Here is a 27,498-nt window from a genome sequence, read left to right as displayed (position 1 = left end):
CTAGGGACTAACGGACTAATATAACAAAAGCTGGTTTTTCTCCCACCACCGACCGACTACCAGAGTAGCTGGCCAGCCGGCTTCCATTCACCTCGCTTCAATCTAAGAAAGCTCGAGTACTTTCCTTCCCCAAAAAAAATATAGCCAAGTTCTTCCTTAGCCGCAGGCTGCAGAGCAGCTGTCGGTTGGGAAGGCAGCAGCTAGTGGAAGGCGGCAAAGGAAACAGCCTAAAGATAAAAAGCATACGCGAATGGAAGCCAAACACACATACGATCATATTTACACAAAAGGCCTTCGAAAGGCCAGCATTCAACATAGTTTGAATACACCCCCGGTGGGTGGAACTGCGCAAGTTTAACAAAAATTGTTCAAAGAGTAACAAGCAGGAAAAGCAAGGACGGTAGATTAAGCCAAGGGAGCGACTGGCGAGTCGGGCAGGTCGGTAGAGACGGTAGTGCTGGCTGGAGGAGTGGCCGGCTGGCGAACCTCGGCATGATCACCACCTCCCACAGAGGGCGCCCTAGCACGTGCCTCGTTGCTGGAGGCACAGTCGGGCTGGGGCTGGCTGGCCGCTTCACCGGCCGGCTCGACGTCTTCGCCTTCCTCCCCTTCGTCGTCTTCGCCTTCATCGCTGGAAGCGATCTCCTCCGCCGAGTCCTCACCCGCTGCCGGGTCCAGCCTGAACCATTCCTCCGGCTGGGCAACGCCGTCGTCATTTATCTCAGGAGCAAATACGCTGATGTCAGTGCACTCGGCGATCGTCGAGGCACGCTGAGCGATAGCCAGACGCACCTCCTCCATCTCCTCGTCGGCCTCCAGCCGCCAGGTGCGCAGCTGGTCCAGGTTCAGCCCGGGATACCAGGCTCGGACGAACTCCAGCACCCGCCCAGCTCCAAGCCGGGCCGCCGATGCCTTCCAGGCTTCGAAGGGGCCAACCGCAACCTCCAGCCAGTCGGCAGTCCGACTCGGGGTGCGGGGAATCGTTTCGCCTGGCCAGAGGGCGGCCAACACCTGTGCCCCGGCGCGCTGGAGGCAGCGGAGCATGCAGTGAGCCGGCTGCAGCCGGGCTTGAACCGCCAAGAGTTGCTCCTCAAGCGTCCGCCTCGCGTCCGGAACAATTTCAGCCCCCGCCTGCCGGCGCGCCTCGCGGTGGGCCTCGATGGTCTGCGTGGCAAAGACGGAGTAGCCGGGGAAGTAGTCTGCACAAAGAACAAAAAGCAGCACAAGTCAGAACACAAATCAGGGGGCAAGGGGCAAGCAAGGAGTGAGGAAGGCGGCTTACCATCGATCAGATCCTCAATCCGGCCGAAGCCCTCGCTCAGCGCTTGTTTTGCCTCAGCCCAACCCGCCGCTTCGGTCTCGAACTCATCTTTGAGGGCGTCCTTGCTGTCCTGCGCCTTCTTCAGGGCCGCCTTGTGGCTCTCCTCCTGGTCGGCCAACTTCTTGGCCAGGCGGTCACGCTCCAGGACCAAGGCGTTGTACTCTGCTTCCTTGGCACGAAGGGCGGCCTGGGCCCCGCTGAGCTGCCCCCTCAAGTCGGCATTGGCCCCTACAAGCATGAAGGCAAAGGAAAAATTAATAAGGTGAAGTCGTCAGGGAAGATCCGACCCGACTGCTCAGCAGTTGGCCCGAATCTCGGGGACTACACCCAGTGGGTGCGCTGACGCGCCCCCATAGGAGATGAACGAGACAAAGCACGCACTCCGGCTGTTGGTCAGGTCCTTGGTTTTCCGGCCCAGCTCCTGAGCCTGGGAGTTGAAGGCAGCAGCGCGGAGGTTATGGTATTCCTGGAAGATCAGACAGGATGCAAGAATAAGATAGCTGTCAGGACCTAGTAAGTTCCAAGCCGCCTGCTCAGCAACCGACTTGGAACTCGGGGACTACACCCAGCGGGTGTGCTGACGCGCCCCCATGGAAGAAATCAAAAAAGCAAAACAACCAAGGCTAGAGGGCTCACCCGGATGACGGCCCGCGTCGCGAGGAACTCTTGGGTATATCGCTGCAGCGAAGCGGCCTGGGCTTGAAGCCGGCTCCGGACCTCCTGGGCCGCCGTGTTCAGCTCGGTCGTCCCCCCACTGGGCGTCCACTCGGACGTGCTGGCGCTGGCCGCCTCCAGGGCCTCCAACGTCTGGCTGGCGCCCGCAGCTCGGTGCGTTTCTGGCGTGGAGGTAGCTCCCCCTGCGCGTCGGCAAAATGCCGACTGCACCTCGAGGCCGGCCCCTGCCTCCGGCTCGCCCTCGGCCGGCTGCTCTGGCGCCGCAGCTGGTTGGCCACTTTGGCCCGCTCCAGTCGGCGCCGTCTGCGGTGCCTCCTCCACGAAGACCACGTGGTCCTCCCTCCTCTCCACCACCGACGGGTCTTGGTCGACCTCCTCCGACGGGGGCACGGGGATGTCGGGGGCCACGACACGGAGGGGAACGACGAGCAGCGGAGGCTGGTTGTGCGAGGCCTCCGCCTCCGTCTCCGCGGTTGCCGCCTCCGCCCGGGCCTTGGCCGCCGCGTCGGCCTGCTCCTTCGCCGCCTGGGCGGTCCTTCGCTCCGCCGCCTCCCGCTCCTCCCGCGCCTCCCGTGCGTTCCGCTCCGTGGCCTCCATGAGATCAGCGCGGGGATCCACGCGGCGGGAGCCTGAGGACCCTCTAGTCGGCCCGACTACGGAGCCGCCAGGACCTCGCTCGAGGGAAAGCGGTGCCCTGCCCAGCGAGCAAATAAAGGTTTAGAAGAGCCTCAATCAAAAAGGACAACAAAAAATATACAAGACATTTGACGACTTACGCCGAGATCGCCTGCGGCTATTTCACCGCCTTGCGGAAGCGAGCCGCCTTCACGGCCGCCTCATCCCGCTTGGTCGCCGCCGTGGAACCCTCGGATTTCTTCGGCCGTCTGCCGAAGAAGGTCGACGCGGCCCGGCATTTCTGCGCGCCGCCACGGGCAGCCGGTGCGGCAGACGGGCCCGCGCCTTGATGATCAAGCGCCGGCTGGCGGTGCGGGGCGGCTTCGACCTTGTCATCATCCGCCCAATCCTCGAGGCCGGCCCCGAGCCCCGCGCCTCCTGCCTCGTCGCCTTCCCCCATGATGGCATCTTCCACGGCGGCCGCTCCCAGGTCCGGATCATCGACGTCGTCCACCGTGCGGTCGGGGAGGAGCTGGCGCTCTACCCCTGCGGCCCCGGCCGTCGGCGGAAGAAGTGGGTTCTGCTGAGGGCAAAACAATTGATCAGAAGTCGGCCATCATGAGGCCGGCTACAAAAGGAAGAAAAGAAGAAAAACTTACGGCAGGCGGAGGGTTGGCCCGAGAATACGGCCCCTTGCCGTATCGCCAATCCTCGGTGAGCTTGCAGTTGGAGATGTAGTTCACCATGTAAGACACCTCGGCATGAGGCATCTCCCTGGTGCTCAGCCGGCACGGGTCAAAGCGGCCGCTCATCTGGAAAATCATGTGAGGCCGGCCTTGGAGTGGAAGTACTCGGCGCTCCATGAAGGCGGCAACCAGGTCGGCCCCGGTCAGGCCCTCCGACTGGATCATCACCCGGAGCCGGGAGACGGCTGCGTTCCCGGCCTGAGACAACGACCTGGCCCGGTAGCTCCACGAGGGTTGCCTCCCAGCCGGCGGGCCGGCTACGTAAGCCGGCAGGTTGACGTAGTCGCCTTGCTGGGCGACGTTCTTCATGTAAAAATAGGACTTCTGCCAGAGCTTCACCGACTGGATCAGCGGGATGGTCGGGAACGGATTGTTCTCGCCCGTCCGCCTCATGGCAACGAAGGCTCCGCAGGGGGCGGGCACGCCCACGACAACGGTGCCGAGCTTGCTCTGGAAGAATTCTCCCCAGATCTCGAGAGTGGGGAAAACCCCAAGAAAGCCCTCGCACAAGGTGACGAAAGCCGACAGCAGCATCACCGCGTTGGGCGTGAGGTGATGCGGCTGGAGGTGGTAAAATTCAAGAAAAGCGTGAAGGAATCCGCTCGCCGGGAGGCTGAAGCCGCGCAGGCAGTGCAAGCGGAAGATTACCCACTCGCCCTCCTCCGGTGCCGGCGAAATCTCCCTCTCCAGTGCACGACGAACCCGCACGTAGTTCTCGCCCGGCAGACGCCGCGTCCGGCGGAGGAACTCAACATGGTCCTTGTGGATGTTGGAGCCATCCCACGAGCTCGACAACGCCATGGGAACGACGCGGCGAGGAACAAGATGATGCGACGGCGGAGACGCGCACGACCCCGCTACGGCGGGACCAAAGGAACCGAGAGGTCCGACGGCGGAGCGGCGCGGCAATGGATCACTGCGGCGGCGAAGGGAAGTAGAAGGAAGGTGAGAAGGGGCGGAGCGAGGGAGAGCGTGCAAGCCTCTGCCGCTCCCCCTCCTCCCCCTACTTATAGACCCGCGCAGCGGAGCCGAGGAGGCGTGGTGTGGGGGAACGTGGGATCAACTGCGCCCACTCCCCCACGTCCCGCGATTATTGCGCCCTGATGGCGTAATAAAACCGCCGCGGGAAGGCGAGCGGTCCGTTGTGGGCCGCAGAAGATCCGCGCTTGGGCCGAGGCCTAGGAGTGGCGGGCCCGGGCCTGCGGTGGTGTCCCATCGCGCACGTGCATTGGCAGGTTTTCCTTGCCACGTGGCCCGCGGGATGGCGTGCGGTCAGCTCACAAGCCGACCCACGTTCCCGCCTACAAGAAACGGAGCTTTCCAAAGACGGTGCACATAAGCAAAGCCGGCTCCTCAGGATAGGAAGCTGACCAAGCTTCTCGTCCCTTTGTCAGCCTCAAAGCTCGATCAGCTTCGGAGACTACTGTCGGAGTAAATGACCACGGGTAGCCTAGCCGGCTCCCTCTGGCCCTTCTGAAAAAATTACAAGCCGATCCGGCCCTCAAGAATCCAAGACGTGGGGCCGCCTTCCCCTTGTCGGCTATCTCCCAGGCTGACTATCGGAAGGCGGCCCAGCTTTAGCCCTCATAAAGAAAGCCGCGGGAGGGCCGGCTCCAAGAAGCCGGCCGCAAGAAGCCGACTCCCACAAAGCGGTTAAGATCGTACCCTCGAAGTCTGCATCCACATAACGGCGATGTGACGGGGCGTGGCTACAGTAAAGCCTGCCACCCCCGAATCCCGGAGCATGCCTGGCACAGTGCGCCGTACGGGGTGGCCATGACCCGTCCAGCGCGGCACTGTTGCCATGTTGACCCTGACGCCACCCACGATGGGCTGTCAGCGCAGCCCACGGGCGGTGGGCCCCTCTAGGCAGAGAGACACCCGAAGGCGGCCAGGCCTCCCCCAGTCGGCCCAAGACAGGGCCGGCTCCCCGCAGCCGGCTTGCCTCCTCCCTCGAAGGAGACGCCCCATTAAGGAGACAAGACGCGGTGAGGCTACAGCGATCGCCCGCCGGGCGGCGGCACTGTAGCCACGCCCACCTCAGCGAAGCCCTCATCACCAGGTTGAGGCAACAGTAACCAGCCACCGACAAGGCCCTTGACAGTGGGGCCTGCCTGTCGACCAAGGAGCCGGCAGCCGGCGGGGCCCACCAGCCGGGCGGGCCCCAGCAGCCGGTGCAGAAGCCGGCGAGCGTAGACACAGACGGCTGGGGCCCATGCCTAGCCGGATTACCATTGTACCCCCGGGGGGTGGGCCTATATAAACCCCCCGAGGCACCCATGCAAAGGGTTGATCAGAGCTAGTTTTAGACACCACATAGAGAGGAGAGGAGAGCGAGCCGTGCCCTTCTTCTTCCTCTCGCCAAACAGCTCAAGGAGCATCTTGTAGCCACTCGTTCATCTAGTGATCATGCGGAGACCCCGCAGAGCAGCAGTAGGGGTGTTATCTCCTCGGAGAGCCCCGAAGCTGGGTAAGATTCGCCGGCATGCATGTCTTCGCCTCATCCCGCTTCCAGGCACCGGCGACGTCTTACTGGCTCCCACAATGATAAGCCACCCGTTGGCATATGTCGCACCTACCACCCGACAGGTGCCCTGTGAAGAGAAGGACGCGGTGTGTTCCCTGGAACGAGTCTTTCAGGCCGCATCACTGGAAGACCCGGATCGCGGAAGCAGGAGGCTTCCCGAGACCGCCCCCAAGAAGAAGAAGAAATCGTCCGGCCCGGCCCCTCAGGAGGCAGGCCCCTCACGGCCCACGCCTGCCCAGGGGGAACCTCCTTCCATCGCATTGGAAAGCACGCCTGGCGCCCTCCTTAGGCAGGGCTCGGGGGCTCTCCCCTGGAGGGCCACCGACCTGGCTAAGGTCACGAGGGAGGCGCTTGGGCACCACATGGAGGCGTGTTTTGAAGCACGTTTCCCTCAAGAAGGAGTAAGGCAAGGAGGGCCAGACCCTCAGGAGTTCGTCAGCAAGGCCATTCAGGAGCTACAGGAGTCAAGAGTCATGAGAGGCGGCCGCCGCCTACCAGCTGTGGCTCCCCATCCAGGCGAGGATGGTGGGCTGCGCGTCTACATCGACATACCAGGGCTCAATCGAGTCGCCTCTCTGGAGCGCCTCTGGCCCTCGCGAGTGGGGCACTACGAAGGTCCACCCCACAGCTACGTTCACATGCCTTACGACTTGCCGAACGCGGCTGCCACGTACCAGCGCCTCATGAGGGGCATCATGGAGGCTCAAGAGGCCAAGCGTTCCGCAGCCCTGGCGGAGATGGAGATGGTTCGCGAGGAGCCACCAGCGCCTCCGGGGCCTCCCGAGGCCCCTGGGCCTGGGGGCTCGTGAGGATCGGCTTCCGCAGCCCACCGAGTCTGCTACGCCAACACTCCTTCATCCTCAACATCATCAGGTGACATCTTTCAAGTTTCATTTCCAGCTGCGAGCGCCCCCCAGGGCTGCATTATTCCCAGGCCGCGTGGGTCCGTCCCTGCGGCATGTATCCCTTTTATTTTATGTTGTTAGCTTACCTTGTTGGGGGCGCCCCTCGGGCTGCATCATCCCCAAGTCGCTCGGGCCTGACCCAGTGATGTCCGCCTTCCCAGCATCTATTTGAATGAATCCACTCCTTCGCGGCTAATGTGTTTGACCTAGTTGCCCGCTCAACTGACGCCAACCTAGTTGCCCAGTGATGTCCGCCTTCCCAGCATCTATTTGAATGAATCCACTCCTTCGCGGCTAATGTGTTTGACCTAGTTGCCCGCTCAACTGACGCCAACTGACGGAGCTGCTCCCAAACGGCACGACGCTTGCGCATGGGTCCGTCCCTGCAACGCCGACAAACCTGAATGGCTGAGCTCTGGCCGCGGCAGCCCCGCATGGTGCCACCTCGTCAAGCCTTCAGTGCCTCATCGCCCCTCGGAAGCAACCAACGGCTGACTGTCAATTGTCATGGCAACCCCTCGTTCTTTCTATGATGGGTCTACAGGATCTCCTAAAGGAGCTGCATCAGGCGAGGCCCTTGCGGTGTCTCCTTCACTCTCATCCGCGCGAACCGCTTGCACGTTAAAGGGGGGTGCCTGAGCATCGCGACTCAGGGCTCCTACTGGCTCTCCAGCCCTCACCCTCTGGCCTTGTCCACGGCATCGCGACCTGGCATACCAGCAACGGCTGAGACTCGCTCGAGGGCCGGGACCCGAGGACATAGAGCAGAAAGGGGAGCAAAGGTGAGAGGGGAGGGACACGCGAGGACCTCGCCGAGCAACCTCATGCATGCCGATGCACGGACCCGGCGACACACCAGAGAGCGGCCCCTGATTCTCGAGATAAGTCACCACCCGGAAGCACTGACTACCGTGGCACCATCCCCACACCTAATGCAATCCCGTGTTAGCGACGCCGCTCTCCTTTCTCACCGAACGATGGCTGCTTGAGCGCCAAAGGGGACCTCCTGAGCATCGTGACTCAGGGGCTCTTACCGGACCCCGGGTCGCTCACCTCCTGGCCTTGACCACGGCATCGCGACCTGGCATACCAGCGACGGCTGAAGCCGCCTTGGGACTGGGACCTGTCGGCGCAGAGCACCAAGCCCTCGTGAGGTTCAAAAGGGAGAACTGAGCTAAGACGGAATGAGCAACTCGCACAATTCTACGACAAGGGTTATATTAACAAAACAGGATCACATGCACCTTACAAGCCCCCACGGGACGCGTCTTTCATTCCTCGCAGGGAACAAATCCTAAAAGGACGCTAACTACACGCGCCCCTGCAAAAGACGCCATCATCAACAGTGGGCCGTCAAGCACTGGCGCCAACCCCATCCAGATCAGAGTCGGCGACGGCCTCACGAGCCCGCCCTGCTCCAGGAGCGGCGCCGGCTCGGGGGCTCGTAGCTGTCGTCGCTTGTCTCCGGAGTCGCAAAGAGCTCGCCGGAGTCGCTGGAACCTCCGACGCCTCCGCTGCCTGAGGAGCCGCCAAGGGAGCGGTCGGCGAGCCCAGTCCTCGCCGTAGCAGGGTCCCGACCACCACTCTCGGGGCAGCACTCCAGCCGGCACCCGTTAGCATCGAAGACCTTGAAGAACATCACCGAAGCACAGTCATACTCCAAGTGGATCGCGAGGGCGCCTCTTGTCCTGCAAACCCGGGCGATTTCACTCCAGCCTCGAGTCATGAAGACCTCACCCGGGGCAACGACCGCGACCTCTGCCTCGGTCGCGAGGGTGCTGCAGCCGGCATGCTGCAGCCAAAGCTTCAGGAGTTCTCCCTGCGGGATGATGGAGGCGAAGAAGGGAGGAAGGTGAATCCAAGACTGAGGAGGCATGGCGGCGTGGAGCACGAACTCTCGAGAGGATCCCTCAGTGTGGACCCCAGGGGGGACGACCCACACCTTCGTGACCTGTCGGCGCCGACGACGGCGCCGCCCGTGGCGATCAGCGTCGACTCCTTCAGAGCCCTCGATGTGGGCGTACAAGGGAAGCGAGAACCCCGGCGGTGGCCGCTCGCACCAGGGCCTCGACACCACCTGATGGGCCCCCCCGTCCCGGCCGCGGAGGGCGACCCGTTTCTTCAGCGGGAGCGGGTCTGGCTCTCGAGGAGCCTTTCCCTTCTCTGCCGCCGAGAACCGGCGGATCGGAGCCATCACAGCAAGACGGAGCAAGGACCGGGAAGAAGGAGAAGCAAGAAGGGATGGACTGGAAGGGCGCACGTCGTTCCGTACTTATGGTCGGCGAAGGCCAACCTCCAACCTCCATGATCGCAGGTAATCATGACCTGCTTTTCATGCAGGGACTTGTCCAGTCCGTGTAGTTGCCGAGGCACCGTGGGAAGTGGAGGCGCCCACGTCCAGTCAACCGCCACGCGGCGCCCAAGGCCGCAGGCTGTTAGGGCCCGTGGCGCTTCGCTCTTGCCCTTTCGCCTCCCTGCACGGCCAAGTCCGGGCGCGCCTTGCGCTCGGGGGCTACTGTCGGCATTCTGGGAACGGGGGTCCCCAAACTTGCCTGCCTGCGGCCCGTGGTGTGGCTCAAAAGGGGGCCCAGCGCGGCCCATCTTCATCAACACAGACCCAAGACCCTCACGAGGGGCCAAGCCTTGCGGGGCGGACGACACGGAGCTTCCTCAGGCACGACCTCATCAGGCTGGCTCGCGAGGAGGTGAAGAGATCAAGGCGGGGTACCTCACGAGGTGCCCGTGACGCAAGCCATGATGACCAAAGGCGCCAGGCGGGCGCCGGCCGCACAGTGTCCTCCTTTCCTCTTTGGTGCAAAGGGAGCAAGCGCAGGCAAGAGCATCAAGCAAAGGCACCCGTTTCGGTGCAACGAGACCAAGACCAGTCCAACGGCAGGGAGGAAGTCATTGTGGAGCCCAAGCCAGCGTCACCACCAGAGCCTTTGGCAGGCGAGGACCAACTTTAGTCAGGATAAGTGTACCAGATGTTCCCCTTCAAAATGGCCAATTGTTGGCGCCCTTCCCGCTCAATATTTGGGAAGAGGCCCAGGGCCTTTGCCTATAAATAGGACTAGCCACCCACAGGGTAGAGGAGAGATCAGAGATCGGATCGGAGATGGGAGATCGGATCGCAATCAAGAAGGGAGAATCTAGAAGCCAAGAGAGAAACTAGCTAGGATCGGATCGAGTAGCATCACACACACAGAGAGAGAGAGAAGGGCGACTGAACTCCTCCTAGCAGTTCATCCCCCCAGCCAAGAACAGACCCTCGTGAGGCTGTTCTTCCTTGTATTGCTCATCATCATCAGCCCAAGAGGCAATCCACCACACCACACACTGGAGTAGGGTATTACACCACAACGGTGGCCCGAACCAGTATAAACCCTGTGTCTCTTGTGCTGTTCTTTCCATAGCTTAGATCTTAGCGAGGCGGAGGGGTGCAGGTAGGTAGAAGGCGAAATCTCCGCGCGCACCCCAGTGTTCAAACCTCAAGGGTCTGCCAGAACCCGAAATCCGACAGAAACCGCCTCGCATGACGCGCTGAGGTGGGATAATGAAACGACTCGGATAAAGGCTTGGTCGTGGTGTGACATGCTACGGAATACGTCAGCAGATTAGATTGGTGTAAATATTATTCTCTCTATGGCAATATGTGGAAACTTATTTTGCAAAGCCGGACACTATCTTTGTGTTCAAAATCTTCTATGAAGTACTTGGAGGAGGAACCCGCCTTGCAATGCCGAAGACAATCTGCGCGCCGGACTCGTCGTCATTGAAGCCTGGTTCAGGGGCTACTGAGGGAGTCCTGGATTAGGGGGTGTTCGGATAGCCGGACTATACCTTCAGCCGGACTCCTGGACTATGAAGATACAAGATTGAAGACTCTGTCCCGTGTCCGGAAGGGACTTTCCTTGGCGTGGAAGGCAAGCTTGGCGATACGGATATGAAGATCTCCTACCATTGTAACCGACTTTGTGTAACCCTAACCCTCTCCAGTGTCTATATAAACCAGAGGGTTTTAGTCCGTAGGACATCGTACACATCAACAATCATACCATAGGCTAGCTTCTAGGGTTTAGCCTCCTCGATCTCGTGGTAGATCTACTCTTGTACTACCCATATCATCAATATTAATCAAGCAGGACGTAGGGTTTTACCTCCATCGAGAGGGCCCGAACCTGGGTAAAACTTCGTGTCCCTTGCCTCCTGTTACCATCCGGCCTAGACACATAGTTCGGGACCCCCTACCCGAGATCCGCCGGTTTTGACACCGACACCAGTGCTTTGCTGGCGAGGTTCATCCTCGTCTTCGCTTGGTGTCTCCCCCCCCCCCTTGTGTTCGGCGTTTAGCTTACCGGCCTGCTTGAAGACCCAGCATTCTCTGTGGGTGTGATTTGCAGGTTTATCAGGGGTGCCATGAATCTGACATAGTTTCTCTAGAATCTTGTTTAGGCTAGACGGTCCATCTCTGCTGCCTTTGAAAGGCTTTTTCTGCTGACCTAGTCGAGAGCCCCTGCATCCGACGTTTACCGCCATGTTATCTGGGTTGTCTTCTTTAACACGACGCTTGCTTTTACTGTGTCGTGGTTTTCCATTGACATCCCTGACTTCGGATGTGCTTGGGTTGCTGGTGCTACTGCGGGCTAACCAGCTATCTTCGCCCATGCAAAAGCGGGTCATGAGGCTTGTCAGGGCTGCCATTGTTCTCAGTTTTTCTTGGCCGAGGTGTCTGGCGAGCCATTCGTCTCGGATGCTGTGTTTGAAAGCTGCTAAGGCTTTGGCATCCGGACAGTCGATGATTTGGTTCTTCTTAGTGAGAAACCTGTTCCAAAGCTTTCGGGCTGACTCTCTGGGCTGTTGAATTATATGACTTAAATCGTCTGCATCCGGAGGTCGGATATAGGTCCCTTGAAAAATAGCCCGAAAAGCATCCTCGAGCTCCTCCCAACTTCCAATTGAGTTTTCGGGGAGGCTTTTCAGCCAGTGCCGAGCTGGTCCTTTAAGCTTGAGGGGCAAGTACTTGATGGCATGGAGATCATCTCTGCGAGCCATATGGATATGGAGGATAAAGTCCTCAATCCAGACCCCAGGGTTTGTGGTCCCGTCGTATGCCTCTATGTTCACTGGTTTGAATCCTTCTGGGAATTCGTGGTCCAGCACCTCATCGGTGAAACATAGGGGGTGTGCGCGCTTCCTAGATCCATAGATGGATCTGGTCATGCTGGATTTTTGGCGCAAGTCCTCACGTAGATCGTGTGTTGACTTATGTGCGACCTTGTTAGCCGCTCTATCACGGTCACAAGGTGGTTTATCCGGCCGGTTGGCCGTTTTATTTTTCAGTTGTGTGGGCTCTAAGGCCTCATCGTCGAATTCGGGTAATAGCTTGCGCTTTAGATAGCTTTTTGTGTGGTAACTTCCACCATACTTTTCTTCATTGTCGAGCACTTTGTTCCGCCTGCTGTTGAGCGTATTTTGTGCGGCCTTAAGCCTTTGCTTCTGCTTCTTCAGACTCCTCGCTGTGGCAATAAGCCTGCTGCGGAGGTTCTCTTGTTCCAAGTGCCTTTCCGGGATGATGTGTGCATCTTCGTCTGGACTGTTTTCCTCCCCAGAGGGGGGTTGATGATTTTTGTCCACGGCGTCGCCATGTTCGGACATCGGATCCGTACTATGTTCACCGTTTGCAGCTTCATCGTGCTTTGCCGCCGGGGCAATGTGGTCGTCGTTTCGTCTGGAGTCGACTGCAGTGTTATTTTCTCTTGCGCTGTTATCGCTGTTTTTGCCGAGACGGGATTTGGAGCGGCACCTACGCCGACGCTTTGTTTGCTTCTTGGACGGGTCATCCTCCACTGTCTCCTCCCGTTCCTCGTCATCGTTTTCTTTGGGTGTATCCACCATGTATATGTCATGTGATGAAGTGGCTGTCCAGTGCCTTGTGGGCACTAGTTCCTGATCCTTTCCTGCATCGTCGTCCATGCCGTCGATGTCTTCAGAGTCTAAATCGAGCATGTCGGTTAGATCGTCGACAGTGGCTACTAAGTGGGTGGTGGGTGGGGTGCGAATTTCTTCGTCGTCTGTATCCCCTTCCAGGTGGACATAGTTCGGCCAAGGTTCCCCTGACAAGGAGAGAGACCTTAATGAATTTAGCACATCGCCGAAAGCCGAGTGCTGAAAGATATCCGCGGGAGTAAACTCCATGATCGGTGCCCGATCGGATTCGATAGGCACGGACGCAGGTGGTTCGGAGCCTATGGCCGGGGACGAATCCAATTGTTCGGCAACACGGCTCTCACAAGGGGTGAAGTCAGTATTCGGCTCTATCGCCACTGAGAGTGCGGCCTCCATGGAGGGGTCTATCCACTCGTCCTCGGATGGCGCAATTTGCTCCGGATTGAGGGCCGGAGTAGTTGCAGATGCGATGTCCCAAACACTGTCCGACGGCAGAGTTACGTCATGCTCGTCGTGATTGTGCGGCGCACCTGACATGGGCTCGAATCCATCGAAGATCAAGTCTCCGCGGATGTCGGCAGTGTAGTTTAAGTTTCCAAACCTGGCCTGATGGCCAGGGGCGTAGCTCTTGATCTGCTCCAGATGGCCAAGCGAATTGGCCCGCGGTGTGCAGCCGCCGAATATGAAGATCTGTCCGGGGAGGAAAACCTCACCCTGGACCGCATCGTTACCGATGATCGAAGGAGCCATCGAGCCTTACGGTGACGGCACAGTGGAACTCTCAATGAAAGCACCAATGTCGGTGTCAAAACCGGCGGATCTCGGATAGGGGGTCCCGAACTGTGCGTCTAAGGCGGATGGTAACAGGAGGCAGGGGACACGATGTTTACCCAGGTTCGGGCCCTCTTGATGGAGGTAATACCCTACGTCCTGCTTGATTGATCTTGATGATATGAGTATTACAAGAGTTGATCTACCACGAGATCGTAGAGGCTAAACCCTAAAAGCTAGCCTATGGTATGATTGTTGTCGTCCTACGGACTAAACCCTCCAGTTTATATAGACACCGGAGGGGGCTAGGGTTACACAGAGTCGGTTACAAGGGAGGAGATCTACATATCTGTATTGCCAAGCTTGCCTTCCACACCAAGGAAAGTCCCATCCGGACACGGGACGAAGTCTTCAATCTTGTATCTTCATAGTCGAACAGTCCGGCCAAAGGATATAGTCCATCTGTCCGGAGACCCTCTAATCCAGGACTCCCTCACTCTCTCTCTCTCTCTCACAAGGCCCATGTTAGCCCATTAGTTCCCCCGGGGGTTCCGATAACCCCCCGACACTCCGATAATTATCCGGTGACCCCCAGAACTCATCCGGTGTCCGAATATAGTCATCCAATATACCAATCTTCATGTCTCGACCATTTCGAGACTCCTCGTCATGTCCATGATCACATCCAGGACTCCGAACTATCTTTGGTACATCAAAACACATAAACTCATAATACCGATCATCACCGAACGTCAAGCGTGTGGACCCTACGGGTTCGAGAACTATGTAGACATGACCGAGACATGTCTTCGGTCAATAACAAATAGTGGAACCTGGATGTTCATATTGGCTCCCACATATTCTACGAAGATCTTTATCGGTCAAACCGCATAACGATATATGTTGTTCCCTTTGTCATCGGTATGTTACTTGCCCGCGATTCGATCGTCGGTATCTCAATACCTAGTTCAATCTCGTTACCGGCAAGTCTCTTTACTCATTCCGTAATGCATCATCCCGCAACTAACTCATTAGTCACATTGCTTGCAAGGCTTATAATGATGTGTATTACCGAGAGGGCCCAGAGATACCTCTTCGATACTCAGAGTGACAAATCCTAATCTCGATCTATGCCAACTCAACAAACACCATCGGAGACACCTGTAGAGAATCTTTATAGTCATCCAGTTATGTTGTGACGTTTGATAGCACACTAAGTGTTCCTCCGGTATTCGGGAGTTGCATGATCTCATAGTCATAGGAATATGTATAAGTTATGGAGAAAGCAATAGCAACAAACTAAATGATCATCGTGCTAAGCTAACGGATGGGTCAAGTCAATGACATCATTCTCTAATATTGTGATCCCGTTAATCAAATGAAAACTCATGTCTATGGTTAGGAAACATAACCATCATTGATTCAATGAGCTAGTCAAGTAGAGGCATACTAGTGACATTTTGTTTGTCTATGTATTCACACATGTACTAAGTTTCCAGTTAATACAATTCTAGCATGAATAATAAACATTTATCATGATATAAGGAAATATAAATAACAACTTTATTATTGCCTCTAGGGCATATTTCCTTCATGGATGTCTTATGGTCCAAAAAAATCCACAAAAAGTTTCGTTGCGTTTGGACTCCGTTTGATATTGATTACCGCGATGTAAAAAACATGCAAAAACAGCAACCGGCACTTGGCACTATGTCAATAAGTTAGTACCAAAAAATGATATTAAATGACTATAAAATGATTATAAAACATCCAAGAATGATAATATAACAACATGGAACAATAAAAACTTATAGATACGTTGGAGACGTATCAAGTACCCATACCACGACGTGACGTGTAGTTTTTCTGCCATCCACGACTCTCTAGGAAGTTGGAGATCATCACGTTTGCATCGTGGAACTCCTCTAGAGAGATGTCAGATTCCAAGCTGGCGATGGCCCATTCATCACAAACCATTGGGAGATTGCCACCGACCACCACATATCCAAGCCGGGCATGAAGAGGACCAGACAACACCACCATAGTGCGGGCTGGGACGTGGGGGAAAGGGTTGCAATGGCTAGAACTCCGTTGTTTCTAAGCTTGGATTGATTGAAGTGATAGGAATATGACGAGGAGAAGAGGGAGGCGAAGAGGCCTATGGAGGGGCATGGGATTTATTGTGCCGAGTATATACCGGTTGTTGACCTGTTAAGTCTGTCCATATTTTTTCTTGTTGAAACAAAATCTCATAATACTTATAACAAACATGACATCTATTTTTCTTGTAGCAATCTGCATAGAAATGACCATATCCAAGGCATCAATAACAGAAGCGATTTTCACGACCAAAATAATCGAAAGATAAATCAGACTCTTTAGTTTCCCGGTTGTTGGGATGGATGGAGGCGCTTCATAGAGGCCGACCCAACACTATTGTCCTTCGGAGTGGCAGAATTTGAATTGCCATTAAGCCCATCACCTGCCAATCCGCTATGCATGGAAGTTTGTTGAGTACGTGCATGGTCAGCATGATTAATCCGATCAGAGATCACACGTTCAAGATTTCTAACTCTAATCAGGATGGAGTTTGCACCAATCAATGGATGATTCACATGATGATTATTACCAATATTAGAGAATCCAGGTTCATTGGCGCATAGTTTCTAGAAATCCTTTGATAAACCTGCTTAATAGAGGCTGGCCAATGTGACATAGGTTTTTGTATGAGATCATAGTCCATTTTGCGTCTTGTTCAACATACCATTATTTCTCCTTAAAATTCCAATTTGGTCCGCCACTGCCCCATAGATGGAATAAGCATGTGAACATATGTAACACCCTCGATGCGACTATAGCTCCCATGTGTCGAGGCACGACTTAGAGGCATAATCGCATTGAAGGCAATGTCGCAAGTTAGGCAATCTTCACAACATCCCATGTAATATAAATAATAAAGGGAAGAAACATAGTTGGCTTACACTCGCCATGTCAATCAAAGTACATAAATAGAATTACAACATCCAAACACTCATGGCCCGACTACGGCGCCAAAATAAAAGATAACCCAACATGCGACACGGTCCCGATCACCCCAACTGGGCACCACTACTGATCATCAGGGAAAGACACGTAGTATCGTCGTGAGTCCTCGTCAAACTCCCACTTGAGCTCAAGCGCGTCATCTGGAGCGGAATCATCAGGCCCTGCATCTGGTTTGGAAGTAATCTGTGAGCCATAGGGACTCAGCAATCTCGCACCCTCGCGATCAAGACTATTTAAGCTTAATAGGTAAGGCAAGAAAAAAATATGTGGAGCTGCAGCAAGCGACTAGCATATATGGTGGCTATCCTGTTCGCAAAAGAGAGCGAGAAGAGGAGGCAAAGCGCAAGCGAGCAACTAGAGAACAACCTGCGCAAGCATTACTCCAACACCGTGTTCACTTCCCGGACTCCGCCGAGAAGAGACCATCACGGTAACTCACACTGTTGATTCATTTTAATTAAGTTAAGGTTCAAGTTATCTACAACCGGACATTAACAAATTCCCATCTGCCCATAACCGCGGGCACGGCTTTCGAAAGTTCAAATCCTTGCAGGGGAGTCCCAACTTAGCCCATGACAAGCTCTCACGGTCAACGAAGGAATAGACCTCCTCCTGAGACGTTCCAATCAGACTCGGTATCTCGGTTCTACAAGACACTTCGACAAGTTAAAACAAAACCAGCAACACCGCCCGAATGTGCCGACAAATCCCGATAGGAGCTGCACATATCTCGTTCTCAGGGCACACTCAGATAGGTCAAGCTATGAGTAAAACCAACCCTCGAGTTTCCCCGAGGTGGCCCCGCAGGCTGCCTGGTTCGGACCAACACTCAGAGGAGCATTGGCCCGGGGGGGTTTAAATAAGATGACCCTCGGGCTCCGGAAACCCAAGGGAAAAAGAGGCTAGGTGGCAAATGGTAAAACCAAGGTTGGGCATTGCTGGAAAAGCTTTAATCAAGATGAACTATCAAGGGGTTCCCATTATAACCCAACCGCGTAAGGAACGCAAAATCTGGGAACATAACACCGATATGACGAAAACTAGGGCGGCAAGAGTGGAACAAAACACTAGGCGAGAGGCCGAGCCTTCCACCCTTTACCAAGTATATAGATGCATTAAGATAACATGGCAATATAATGATATCCCAACAAGTAAATAATGTTCCCACAAGGAACGGTCTCCAATCTTCACCTGCAACGAGCAACGGTATAAGAGGGGCTGAGCAAAGCGGTAACATAGCCAATCAATGGTTTGCTAGGACATGGTGGGTTAGAGGTTTGACATGGCAATTTGGGAGGCATGAAAGCAAGTGGTAGTCATCGTAGCATAGGCATGGCAAAAGAGCGAGCATCTAGCAAAGCAAAGATAGTAGTGATTTCGAGGGTATGATCATCTTGCCTGCAAAGTTGTCAGAGTTGAATGGATTCTCGAAAGCAAACTCAACGGGCTCCTCGTTAGCGAACTAGTCTCCCGGATCTACCCAAACAAGACAAACAAGCAACAAGGACACAATCAACCACGTGCAAGGATCAAACAGTATGATGCAAACATGGTATGCTATGCGGGATGCGATATGTGATGCATATGCAAGATTTGACAAGGAATGCATGAACCTGGCCTCAACTTGGAAAACCAAGTGTTCCACTGGAAAGATGAGATGAAATCGCTTGAAAACGATATAAAGAACGCCGGAATCGGAGCTACGGTTTGGAAATGGCAAGCAATTCAAATATGGCACCGGTCTGCGATTTACAGCAAGTAGCCATCTAAATGCAACAAGATGAACATGCTACAGCACCCAAACATGGCATCAAAATAAATGGCAGGAATCCATTCATGAAGCTTAACAAAAGTCTAGCACTGAGCTACGGCCAATTCATCCATTAACAGGTTCAAACAAGCATGGCAAAAATGCATTTGACAAACAGATTTCAGACTTAGTGAAATTAACACTTGTCTGGAATTTCAGATCAGATAGCACTCTTTGGAGCAACAAAACTACATGCTACAGGATCTGAACATGGCAAAGTAAAGCATGGCATGGAGATGCTCAAAGAGCTTAACAAAATTCCCTTAGTGACCTTGAGCCAAAAGGGATTAGAAAATACATTTGCAAGCATGTGCACATGGCAAAAACATAATCAGTTCTCAGACTTGGTGAAAACTGGAGCATGCTGAAACAGATATCAAGTAGGCATGTTTATGAGCTCGATGCACTCACTACAGAGCAAGTCATGACAATCTAAGCATGCACCCATCAAGAATACACAAAATACAAGCTAGACATGGCGAGAACAATACCATAGCATGCACGGATCAACTACAACATCATCGGCAAAATCGCTAACAAGTAGACAATCTGCCCAGATTCACGAAATGACAAAAGTAGAGCTCGATTGACTCAAGCTAGGGTGCTCCATAATTGCAAACAAAGACATGGATGGATAGAGCACTATAAGATTAACAAAACATCCTTACTGATCATCCTCAAAAGAGGCACGGATCACTAGGAAACAACATGAACATATGGCCATATGAGATAAACAGCTCAAGGACTTAGTGGAAATGCCAAGTCCCTGAAATCAGCATTAACAAATGCCTCGCTTTGCAAGCTTGTGCTAGTCACCACACACATCACAAAAATACATGGGTTGCACCTCTGGATAGATGGCAAAACATATAACAAAACACATGTAGAGCTCCTGGGCATATCATGCACACAATAATCATGGCAAAAATGACAAATATCTAACTGGAGCAGCAGATCTGACAATTATCTCAAATAGCATTCTTCCAACAGCATTTATGGCATCAAGATGAACTCAAATGAAAATGATGCAATGAGATGAAATGATGTACTCTCTGAGACGAACATTTTGATATGCTATATGCCCAAAACGGAGCTACGGATGAGGAGTTACGGCACGATGAACATAGCAAATTATTAGGGTTTCGGGGATAAAAAGTCAACCGCGAGTTTTAGATCTCATATCTGGCACTGTAGATGCACTGTAGCAGCTCGAGGTCGCCGGCGAAAATGGAGCTGCGGTGGCCAGACTTTCCGTTGCGGTGAGGAGGAAGGAGAGGGAGCCAGATGGGGAGGACGGCGAGGCGCGGTGGTGCGGCGTACTCCGGGCGGCGTGGTGGCGGCGGTGGTCGGCACCGGCGGGAGGAAGCAGCCGCGGCGGAGCTTTCTCCGGCCGGCGAGGTGCGAGGCGGCTGGCACGGCTCCGGTCGCCGGCGTCGGCGGAGATGGTGGCAGGGCCGGGCGAAGAGGGAGGCGGGGCGAAGATGGCGGCGGTGGCCGCGATGGGCCTCGGGGGCCCGGCTCGGGCCTCCCGGGCCGACGGCGGAGGAAGGCGGCGATGGGCCACATGGCGCGCCCCGGTCGGCCGGAGGTGGCGGCGGACGTTGTCCGGCCGGGGACGGACGTGTCCGGCCGGCGCGAGGTGTTTCTTTAGGGTTTGGACGGGGAGATCCGAAATTTGGAATGGGGGAGGTATATATAGGCATAGAGGGAGCTAGGAGTGTCCAAATGAGGTGCGGTTTTCGGCCACGTGACCGTGATCGAACGCTCTAGAAGATGGAGAAGGTTTTGGTGGGTTTTGGGCCAAATTGGAGGGGTGTTGGGCTGCAACACACACGAGGCCTTCTCGGAACCTCGGTTAACCGTTGGAGCATCAAACGAAGTCCAAATGGTACAAAACTTGACAGGCGGTCTACCGGTAGTAAACCAAGGCCGCTTGGCAAGTCTCGGTCCAATCCGGAAATTTTTAATCCCCACACACGAAAGAAAGGTAGAAGTGACCATCGGAGGAGAACGAAGCGCCGGAATGCAAAACGGACAACGGGGAAAAATCTCGAATGCATGAGACGAACACGTATACAAATGCAATGCACATGATGCCATGATATGAGATGCATGACAACGACAACAACACACGGAGACAAAAACCCGAACCCGAGAAAATAAAATAACTTAACGCCGGAAACGGCAAGAGTTGGAGTACATATTGGGTAAATCACATCCGGGGTGTTACAACACTCCACCACTACGAAAGGATCTCGTCCTGAGATCTAGGACTGAAAGAACGTTGGGTACTCAGAACGGAGGTGATCCTCGCGTTCCCAGGTAGCTTCATGGTCGGAATGGTGTGACCACTTGACTTTGAGGAATTTGATTGACTTGTTGCGAGTCTTGCGTTCAGTCTCTTCAAGAATAGCAACGGGGTGCTCACGATAAGAGAGATCTTCTTGGATCTCAATGTCCTCTAAGTTGACGGTGTGGTCAGGAGTCTTGAAGCACTTTCGAAGCTGAGAGACATGGAACACATCATGAACATTTGCAAAGTTTGAAGGGAGCTCGAGTTGATAGGCGAGATCGCCTCTCTTGCTGACAATCTTGAAAGGTCCCACGTATCTAGGGGAAAGCTTCCCTTTGATACCGAAGCGACAAGTACCTTTCATAGGAGAGACGCGGAGGTAAACATGATCTCCGATCTCGAAAGCCAAATCACGGTGCTTACTATCATAGTAGCTCTTCTGGCGGGATTGGGCTGCTTTGAGGTTATCTCGAATGACTTTGCACATTTCCTCTGCCTCTATGATTAAGTCATTACCCAAAAGCTGACGTTCACCGGTTTCGGACCAGTTGAGAGGGGTACGGCACTTCCTGCCATACAGAATTTCAAAAGGGGCCTTGCCCGAACTTGCTTGAAAACTGTTGTTGTAGGAGAATTCAGCATAAGGAAGACAATCCTCCCACTTCATGCCGAAAGAGATCACACAATCCCTGAGCATATCTTCAAGAATCTGATTGACATGCTCGACTTGACCGCTAGTTTGAGGATGGAAAGCTGTGCTGAAGCGGATGTTGGTGCCCATGGCCTTCTGAAAAGAATCCCAAAACTTGGAGGTAAAGATGTTGCCACGGTCTGAAGAGATCACTTGTGGAATACCGTGCAGAGAGACAATCCGAGAGGTATAGAGCTCCGCCAATTGAGCTGCAGTGATTGACTCTTTGATAGGCAGAAAGTGAGCCACTTTAGTGAGTTTGTCGATGACAACGAATATAGCATCATTGGCACATTTGGACTTTGGAAACCCAGTCACGAAGTCCATTTCAATGTGGTAAAACTTCCATTCTGGAATGGCAAGAGGTTGGAGGAGACCAGCTGGCCTTTGGTGTTCTTCCTTCACTCTTCTGCAGACATCACATTCATTCACGAATTGAGCAATCTCGCGCTTCATTCGAGTCCACCAATAAGCCTGCTTGAGGTCCTGATACATCTTCGTGCTCCCAGGGTGGATGGAGAGGAGAGAATTGTGAGCCTCGTTCATGATCACTTTACGAAGGTCACCTTTGGGCACAACAATATGATCCTCGAAGAAGAGAGTATCCTTGTCATCAAGGCGGTAGCACTTGTACTTGGGTTGACTCTTGGCAATCCCAATCTTCACCTTTTTCACCATAGCATCAAGAAGCTGAGCTTGGCGAATTTGGTCTTCCAAGGTAGGAGAGACTTGAAGGTTTGCGAGGAAACCTTGAGGAACAACTTGCAGATTAAGTTTGCGGAAAGCTTCACAAAGCTCGGGTTGATAAGGCTTGAGAATCAGACTGTTGCAGTAAGCCTTTCTGCTCAATGCGCCAGTAATCACATTGGCCTTGCCTGGAGTATACTCGATACTCGGATTATACTCTTGAATCATTTCGACCCATCGAGTCTGCCTGAGGTTGAGATTAGGCTGAGTGAAGATGTACTTGAGACTCTTGTGGTCAGTGAAGATGTCCACTTTTCTTCCCAATAAGAGATGTCTCCAAGTCAAAAGAGCATGCACAACTGCCGCCAACTCGAGATCATGAGTGGGGTAGTTCTTCTCGTTGGGCTTCAATTGGCGAGAGGTATAAGCAACAACTTTCTTCTCTTGCATCAACACTGCACCAAGACCTTGGAGAGAGGCATCACAAAAGACCTCGTACGGCTTGGATTCATCAGGAGGAGTCAGAACTAGAGCAGTGATCAATTTCTCTTTCAAAGTTTTGAAAGCAATGTCACACTCCGGAGACCAAACGTACTTGACGTGCTTCTGGAGAAGATTTGAGAGAGTCTTCGCGATCTTAGAAAAGTTTTCAACAAATCTTCGATAATAGCTTGCGAGACCGAGGAAGCTACTGAGTTGCTTCACGTTCTGAGGAGGTTCCCAATTCACAATTGCAGACACCTTCTCAGGATTCACCGCAATGCCCTTGGCAGAGATGATATGACCAAGATAAAGAACCTCATCGAGCCAAAATTCGCACTTGGAGAACTTGGCGTAGAACTAATGTTCCCTCAGCTTATCGAGTACCAAACGCAAGTGCTTGGCATGATCTTCCTTGTTCTTCGAGAAAACCAGAATGTCGTCAAGATAGACCAAAATGAAGTCATTGGTGTAGGCGTTGAAGATGAAGTTCATCATGCGAGAGAACGTCGGAGGAGCGTTGACGAGGCCAAAAGACATGACATGTATTCATATGAACCATAGCTTGTCCTGAAAGCCGTCTTGGGAATATCTTGCTCACGGATTCGAATCTGATGATAACCCATACGGAGATCAAGCTTGGAGAATACTTGGGCACCTTTGAGTTGTTCGAACAGCTCGTTGATGTTGGGAAGTGGGTATTTGTTCTTGATGGTCTTCTTGTTCAATGGACGGTAGTCAACACAAAGTCGGTCCGTTCCATCCTTCTTCTTCACAAAAAGAACACCACAACCCCATGGAGAAGAACTAGGCTGGATGAGACCCATTCTCTCTTGAATATCGAGTTGCTTCTTCAGCTCCTTCAACTCTTCAGGTCCGAGCTTGTAAGGACGCTTGCACACTGGTTCCGTGCCAGGCTCAAGATCAATGACGAATTCAAATGGCCAGTGTGGAGGCATTCCTGGAAGCTCTTCTGGAAAGACGTCTTGATATTCGCAAATGACTGGAATCTGCGAGATAGCATCTAGTTCACCCTTCTCATTGAGAGAAAATAGACGGATGGTATCATCACGAGCGGCAAAGACAATTACATCCTCAGGCGAATGAGTCAATTGAATCTGTCTGGCTGCACAATCAAGATGCGCCTTGTGCTTAGAAAGCCAATCCATTCCGAGAATAAGATCAATATCCGAGTTACCAAGAACCATTGGGGAAGAAAGGAACTTGTAGTCGCCCAAGGTGATAGTAACATCTGGCACCTCCAGACTTGCATTCAAACATTTTCCAGGAGAAACGATATCCATTTGTTTACCCAAATGAGAAGAAACGAACTCATGCTTGGTAAAAAATGGCTTTGACATGAAACAATGCGATGCACCAGTGTCAAAAAGAACTCTTGCGGGAATATCGTTAACAGGAAGGTTACCCATGATGACATCTGACGAGTCCTCTGCCTGAGCTGCGTTCATCAAGTTGACCTTGGTGTGCTTGGGATTATGCTTGACCACAGCTGTACTTGCCGATCTCACAGGAGGAGGAGGAGGAAGACGCCTCTGATTGAAGCATTTGTTGGCATAGTGACCCTTCTGTTGGCACTTGTTGCACGTGACCTCTGAAAGCGGACGGTGATACGGAGCACTTGATCTTGGAGCTTGAGACGAAGTCTTGTTCTAAAAGCCAGGGTTGGGTGGGTGGGAAGATCCACTGCCACCTTTGCTCTTCTGCTGATACGGCTGACGGAACGGAGGAGGAAGAAGCCAAAACTTCTGCTGCTTGGCTACTTGAGTAGAGGAAGAAGGAGTAGCATCTCTGAATCGCTTCTTGGAAGCATCACACCTCAGTTGAGCGGCCTCTTGCTTCAATGCCATGTTGTAGAACTCATCGTACCTCAAGGGCTCAAAGAGAACAAGAGCTAGCTAAATTTCTTCCCTGAGACCACCCTTGAACTGGTATATCATGCTCTTCTCATCAGGGACGTCCTGCTTAGCAAAGCAGGCGAGCTTCTGAAACAACTTGTTGTAGTCATAGACAGAAAAAGAGCCTTGCTTCAGGTTGCGAAATTCCTCACGCTTGCTTTCAACCACACTCTGAGGAATATGATGAGCTTTGAAGTCTTGACGGAATTCATCCCAGGTAATAACAAGGCCTCCTCTGGAATCCTTGTACTGCTGGAACCATTCTGCAGCTTGGTCTTTGAGTTGGAAGGAAGCGAACTTGACAAAGTCCTCAGGCCTGACGTTACTACACTCGAAATGCTTGCATAGATCCACGAGCCAATCATCAGCATCAGTTGCCTCAACACAATTGCTGAAAGTCTTTGGCCCGTTAGCAAGGAACTGGTTGAGTGTAGTAAAGTGATTCTGATTGTTGCCTTGGTTGCCTTGGTTTGCTTGATTGCGCTCTTGAAGAATTTGCATGATCAACTGTGTGTTTGCATTGGTTGCGGCCATCACAGCTTGCCATGCCTCCGGAGGAGGTGGAGGTGGTGGCGGATCCTGATTCTGATTCTGATTGGTGCTCTTAGCGGGAGCCATCCTGAAGAGGTTGACCACCGTTAGCACATTGACAGATAAAATGAAGCTGAATCAAACGGTTTGAAAATTGCAACATATAGTCTTCACATCCGAACAAAATGAACAAATGCATTCCTCTTGAAATGGTCACATATCCATAAATTGAGAAGCCACTTAGAATTTAGGTAGAGAAATAAATCAACAAGGTACGGATCAAGAACGAATACTCGGTAAGAAATCCCAATCTCAAACCAAATATCCGTGGAAGAAGAGCTAAAGCTACTTGAATTCCCACCTATGAAACTCCCGAACCTTTCCGGTTATGCAATCAGGTGTTGGGGATACAGGGGAAGCATAATATCTCACCCAATTCTAGCAAATCCTACATCCAGCTGTATCCATCCTTCAACACATAACCGAGAAGACTTCGGAAACCATCTACCTCAACCTTCGAAAAGCATCCATTATACAAGTTATGGCGATACTCCCGAACTCCCGCCCCAGTACTGGGTGGCGTCGAGGTTATCTCACCAACGAACTGCATAAAAGAGATTTTCGATGTCGGCGAACTAAACTCAGGTATTTCAGAACTGCAACGATAAAATTATGACGACAACACCTCGGAGCTCAACTCCCCGGGACACTGCCACAAAACCCCTGACAGGAGGCACCAAGACAATGTTCTCGTCACAAAACCATCGGAACGATTCCAAAATACCCGCGTGATCCTAAAAAAAATTTAGTGAAATTTGAGAAGAGAAGAGTCAAAACTCTACGCCATGATGCCTTACCAGAGCAATGAGGAGACTGAGAAGTAAAAAGAATTCCTAAACTCTATGATATATAATTCCTAAATGACTCAAAACATTTTTCTAGACACAACTCGGCCGCTAATAACGATCAAGCAATGGGGGCTCCTAAGGTCGGGGAAGGCTCTGATTACCAACTTGTAACACCCTCGATGAGACTATAGCTCCCACGTGTTGAGGCACGACTTAGAGGCATAATCGCATTGAAGGCAATGTCGCAAGTTAGGCAATCTTCACAACATCCCATGTAATATAAATAATAAAGGGGAGAAACATAGTTGGCTTACACTCGCCACGTCAATCAAAGTACATAAATAGCATTACAACATCCAAACACTCATGGCCCGACTACGGCGCCAAAATAAAAGATAACCCAACATGCGACACGGTCCCGATCACCCCAACTAGGCACCACTACTGATCATCGGGGAAAGACACGTAGTATCGTCGTGAGTCCTCGTCGAACTCCCACTTGAGCTCAAGCGCGTCATCTGGAGCGGAATCATCAGGCCCTGCATCTGGTTTGGAAGTAATCTGTGAGCCATAGGGACTCAGCAATCTCGCACCCTCGCGATCAAGACTATTTAAGCTTAATAGGTAAGGCAAGAAAAAAATATGTGGAGCTGCAGCAAGCGACTAGCATATATGGTGGCTATCCTGTTCGCAAAAGAGAGCGAGAAGAGGAGGCAAAGCGCAAGCGAGCAACTAGAGAACAACCTGCGCAAGCATTACTCCAACACCGTGTTCACTTCCCGGACTCCGCCGAGAAGAGACCATCACAGTAACTCACACTGTTGATTCATTTTAATTAAGTTAAGGTTCAAGTTATCTACAACCGGACATTAACAAATTCCCATCTGCCCATAACCGCGGGCACGGCTTTCGGAAGTTCAAATCCCTGCAGGGGAGTTCCAACTTAGCCCATGACAAGCTCTCACGGTCAACGAAGGAATAGACCTCCTCCCGAGACGTTCCGATCAGACTCGGTATCTCGGTTCTACAAGACACTTCGACAAGTTAAAACAAAACCAGCAACACCGTCCGAATGTGCCGACAAATCCCGATAGGAGCTGCACATATCTCGTTCTCAGGGCACACTCAGATAGGTCAAGCTACGAGTAAAACCAACCCTCGAGTTTCCCCGAGGTGGCCCCGCAGGCTGCCTGATTCGGACCAACACTCAGAGGAGCACTGGCCCGGGGGGTTTAAATAAGATGACCCTCGGGCTTCGGAAACCCAAGAGAAAAAGAGGCTAGGTGGCAAATGGTAAAACCAAGGTTGGGCATTGCTGGAAAAGCTTTAATCAAGACGAACTATCAAGGGGTTCCCATTATAACCCAACCGCATAAGGAACGCAAAATCCGGGAACATAACACCGATATGACGGAAACTAGGGCGGCAAGAGTGGAACAAAACACTAGGCGAGAGGCCGAGCCTTCCACCCTTTACCAAGTATATAGATGCATTAAGATAACATGGCAATATAATGATATCCCAACAAGTAAATAATGTTCCCACAAGGAACGGTCTCCAATCTTCACCTGCAACTAGCAACGCTATAAGAGGGGCTGAGCAAAGCGGTAACATAGCCAATCAACGGTTTGCTAGGACATGGTGGGTTAGAGGTTTGACATGGCAATTTGGGAGGCATGAAAGCAAGTGGT

The 27,498-nt window shown here is 53.0% G+C and overlaps 1 protein-coding gene across 1 annotated transcript in view; it reads right to left on the bottom strand.

Annotated features, from left to right (window-relative positions):
* Positions 1–200: 200 nt before the first annotated feature.
* LOC147992297 (uncharacterized) overlaps positions 201–27,498 on the bottom strand; it is a 43,220-nt gene continuing 15,922 nt past the window's right edge. The window contains exons 6-8 of the mRNA XM_087538996.1: positions 1,703–1,787; positions 1,117–1,199; positions 201–227 (exon numbers count right to left, since the gene is read on the bottom strand). Coding sequence (XP_087395122.1) covers positions 201–227; positions 1,117–1,199; positions 1,703–1,787 — 195 coding nt within the window. The remainder of the gene's footprint in view (positions 228–1,116; positions 1,200–1,702; positions 1,788–27,498) is intronic.

The sequence above is a fragment of the Triticum urartu genome, chromosome 1A (genome assembly GCF_056163025.1).
Source record: "Triticum urartu cultivar PI428250 chromosome 1A, HENAU_Tu73, whole genome shotgun sequence".
Lineage (NCBI taxonomy): Eukaryota > Viridiplantae > Streptophyta > Magnoliopsida > Poales > Poaceae > Triticum > Triticum urartu.
Note: the sequence above shows the minus strand (reverse complement) of the source record. Positions and strands in the feature narration are given on the sequence as shown.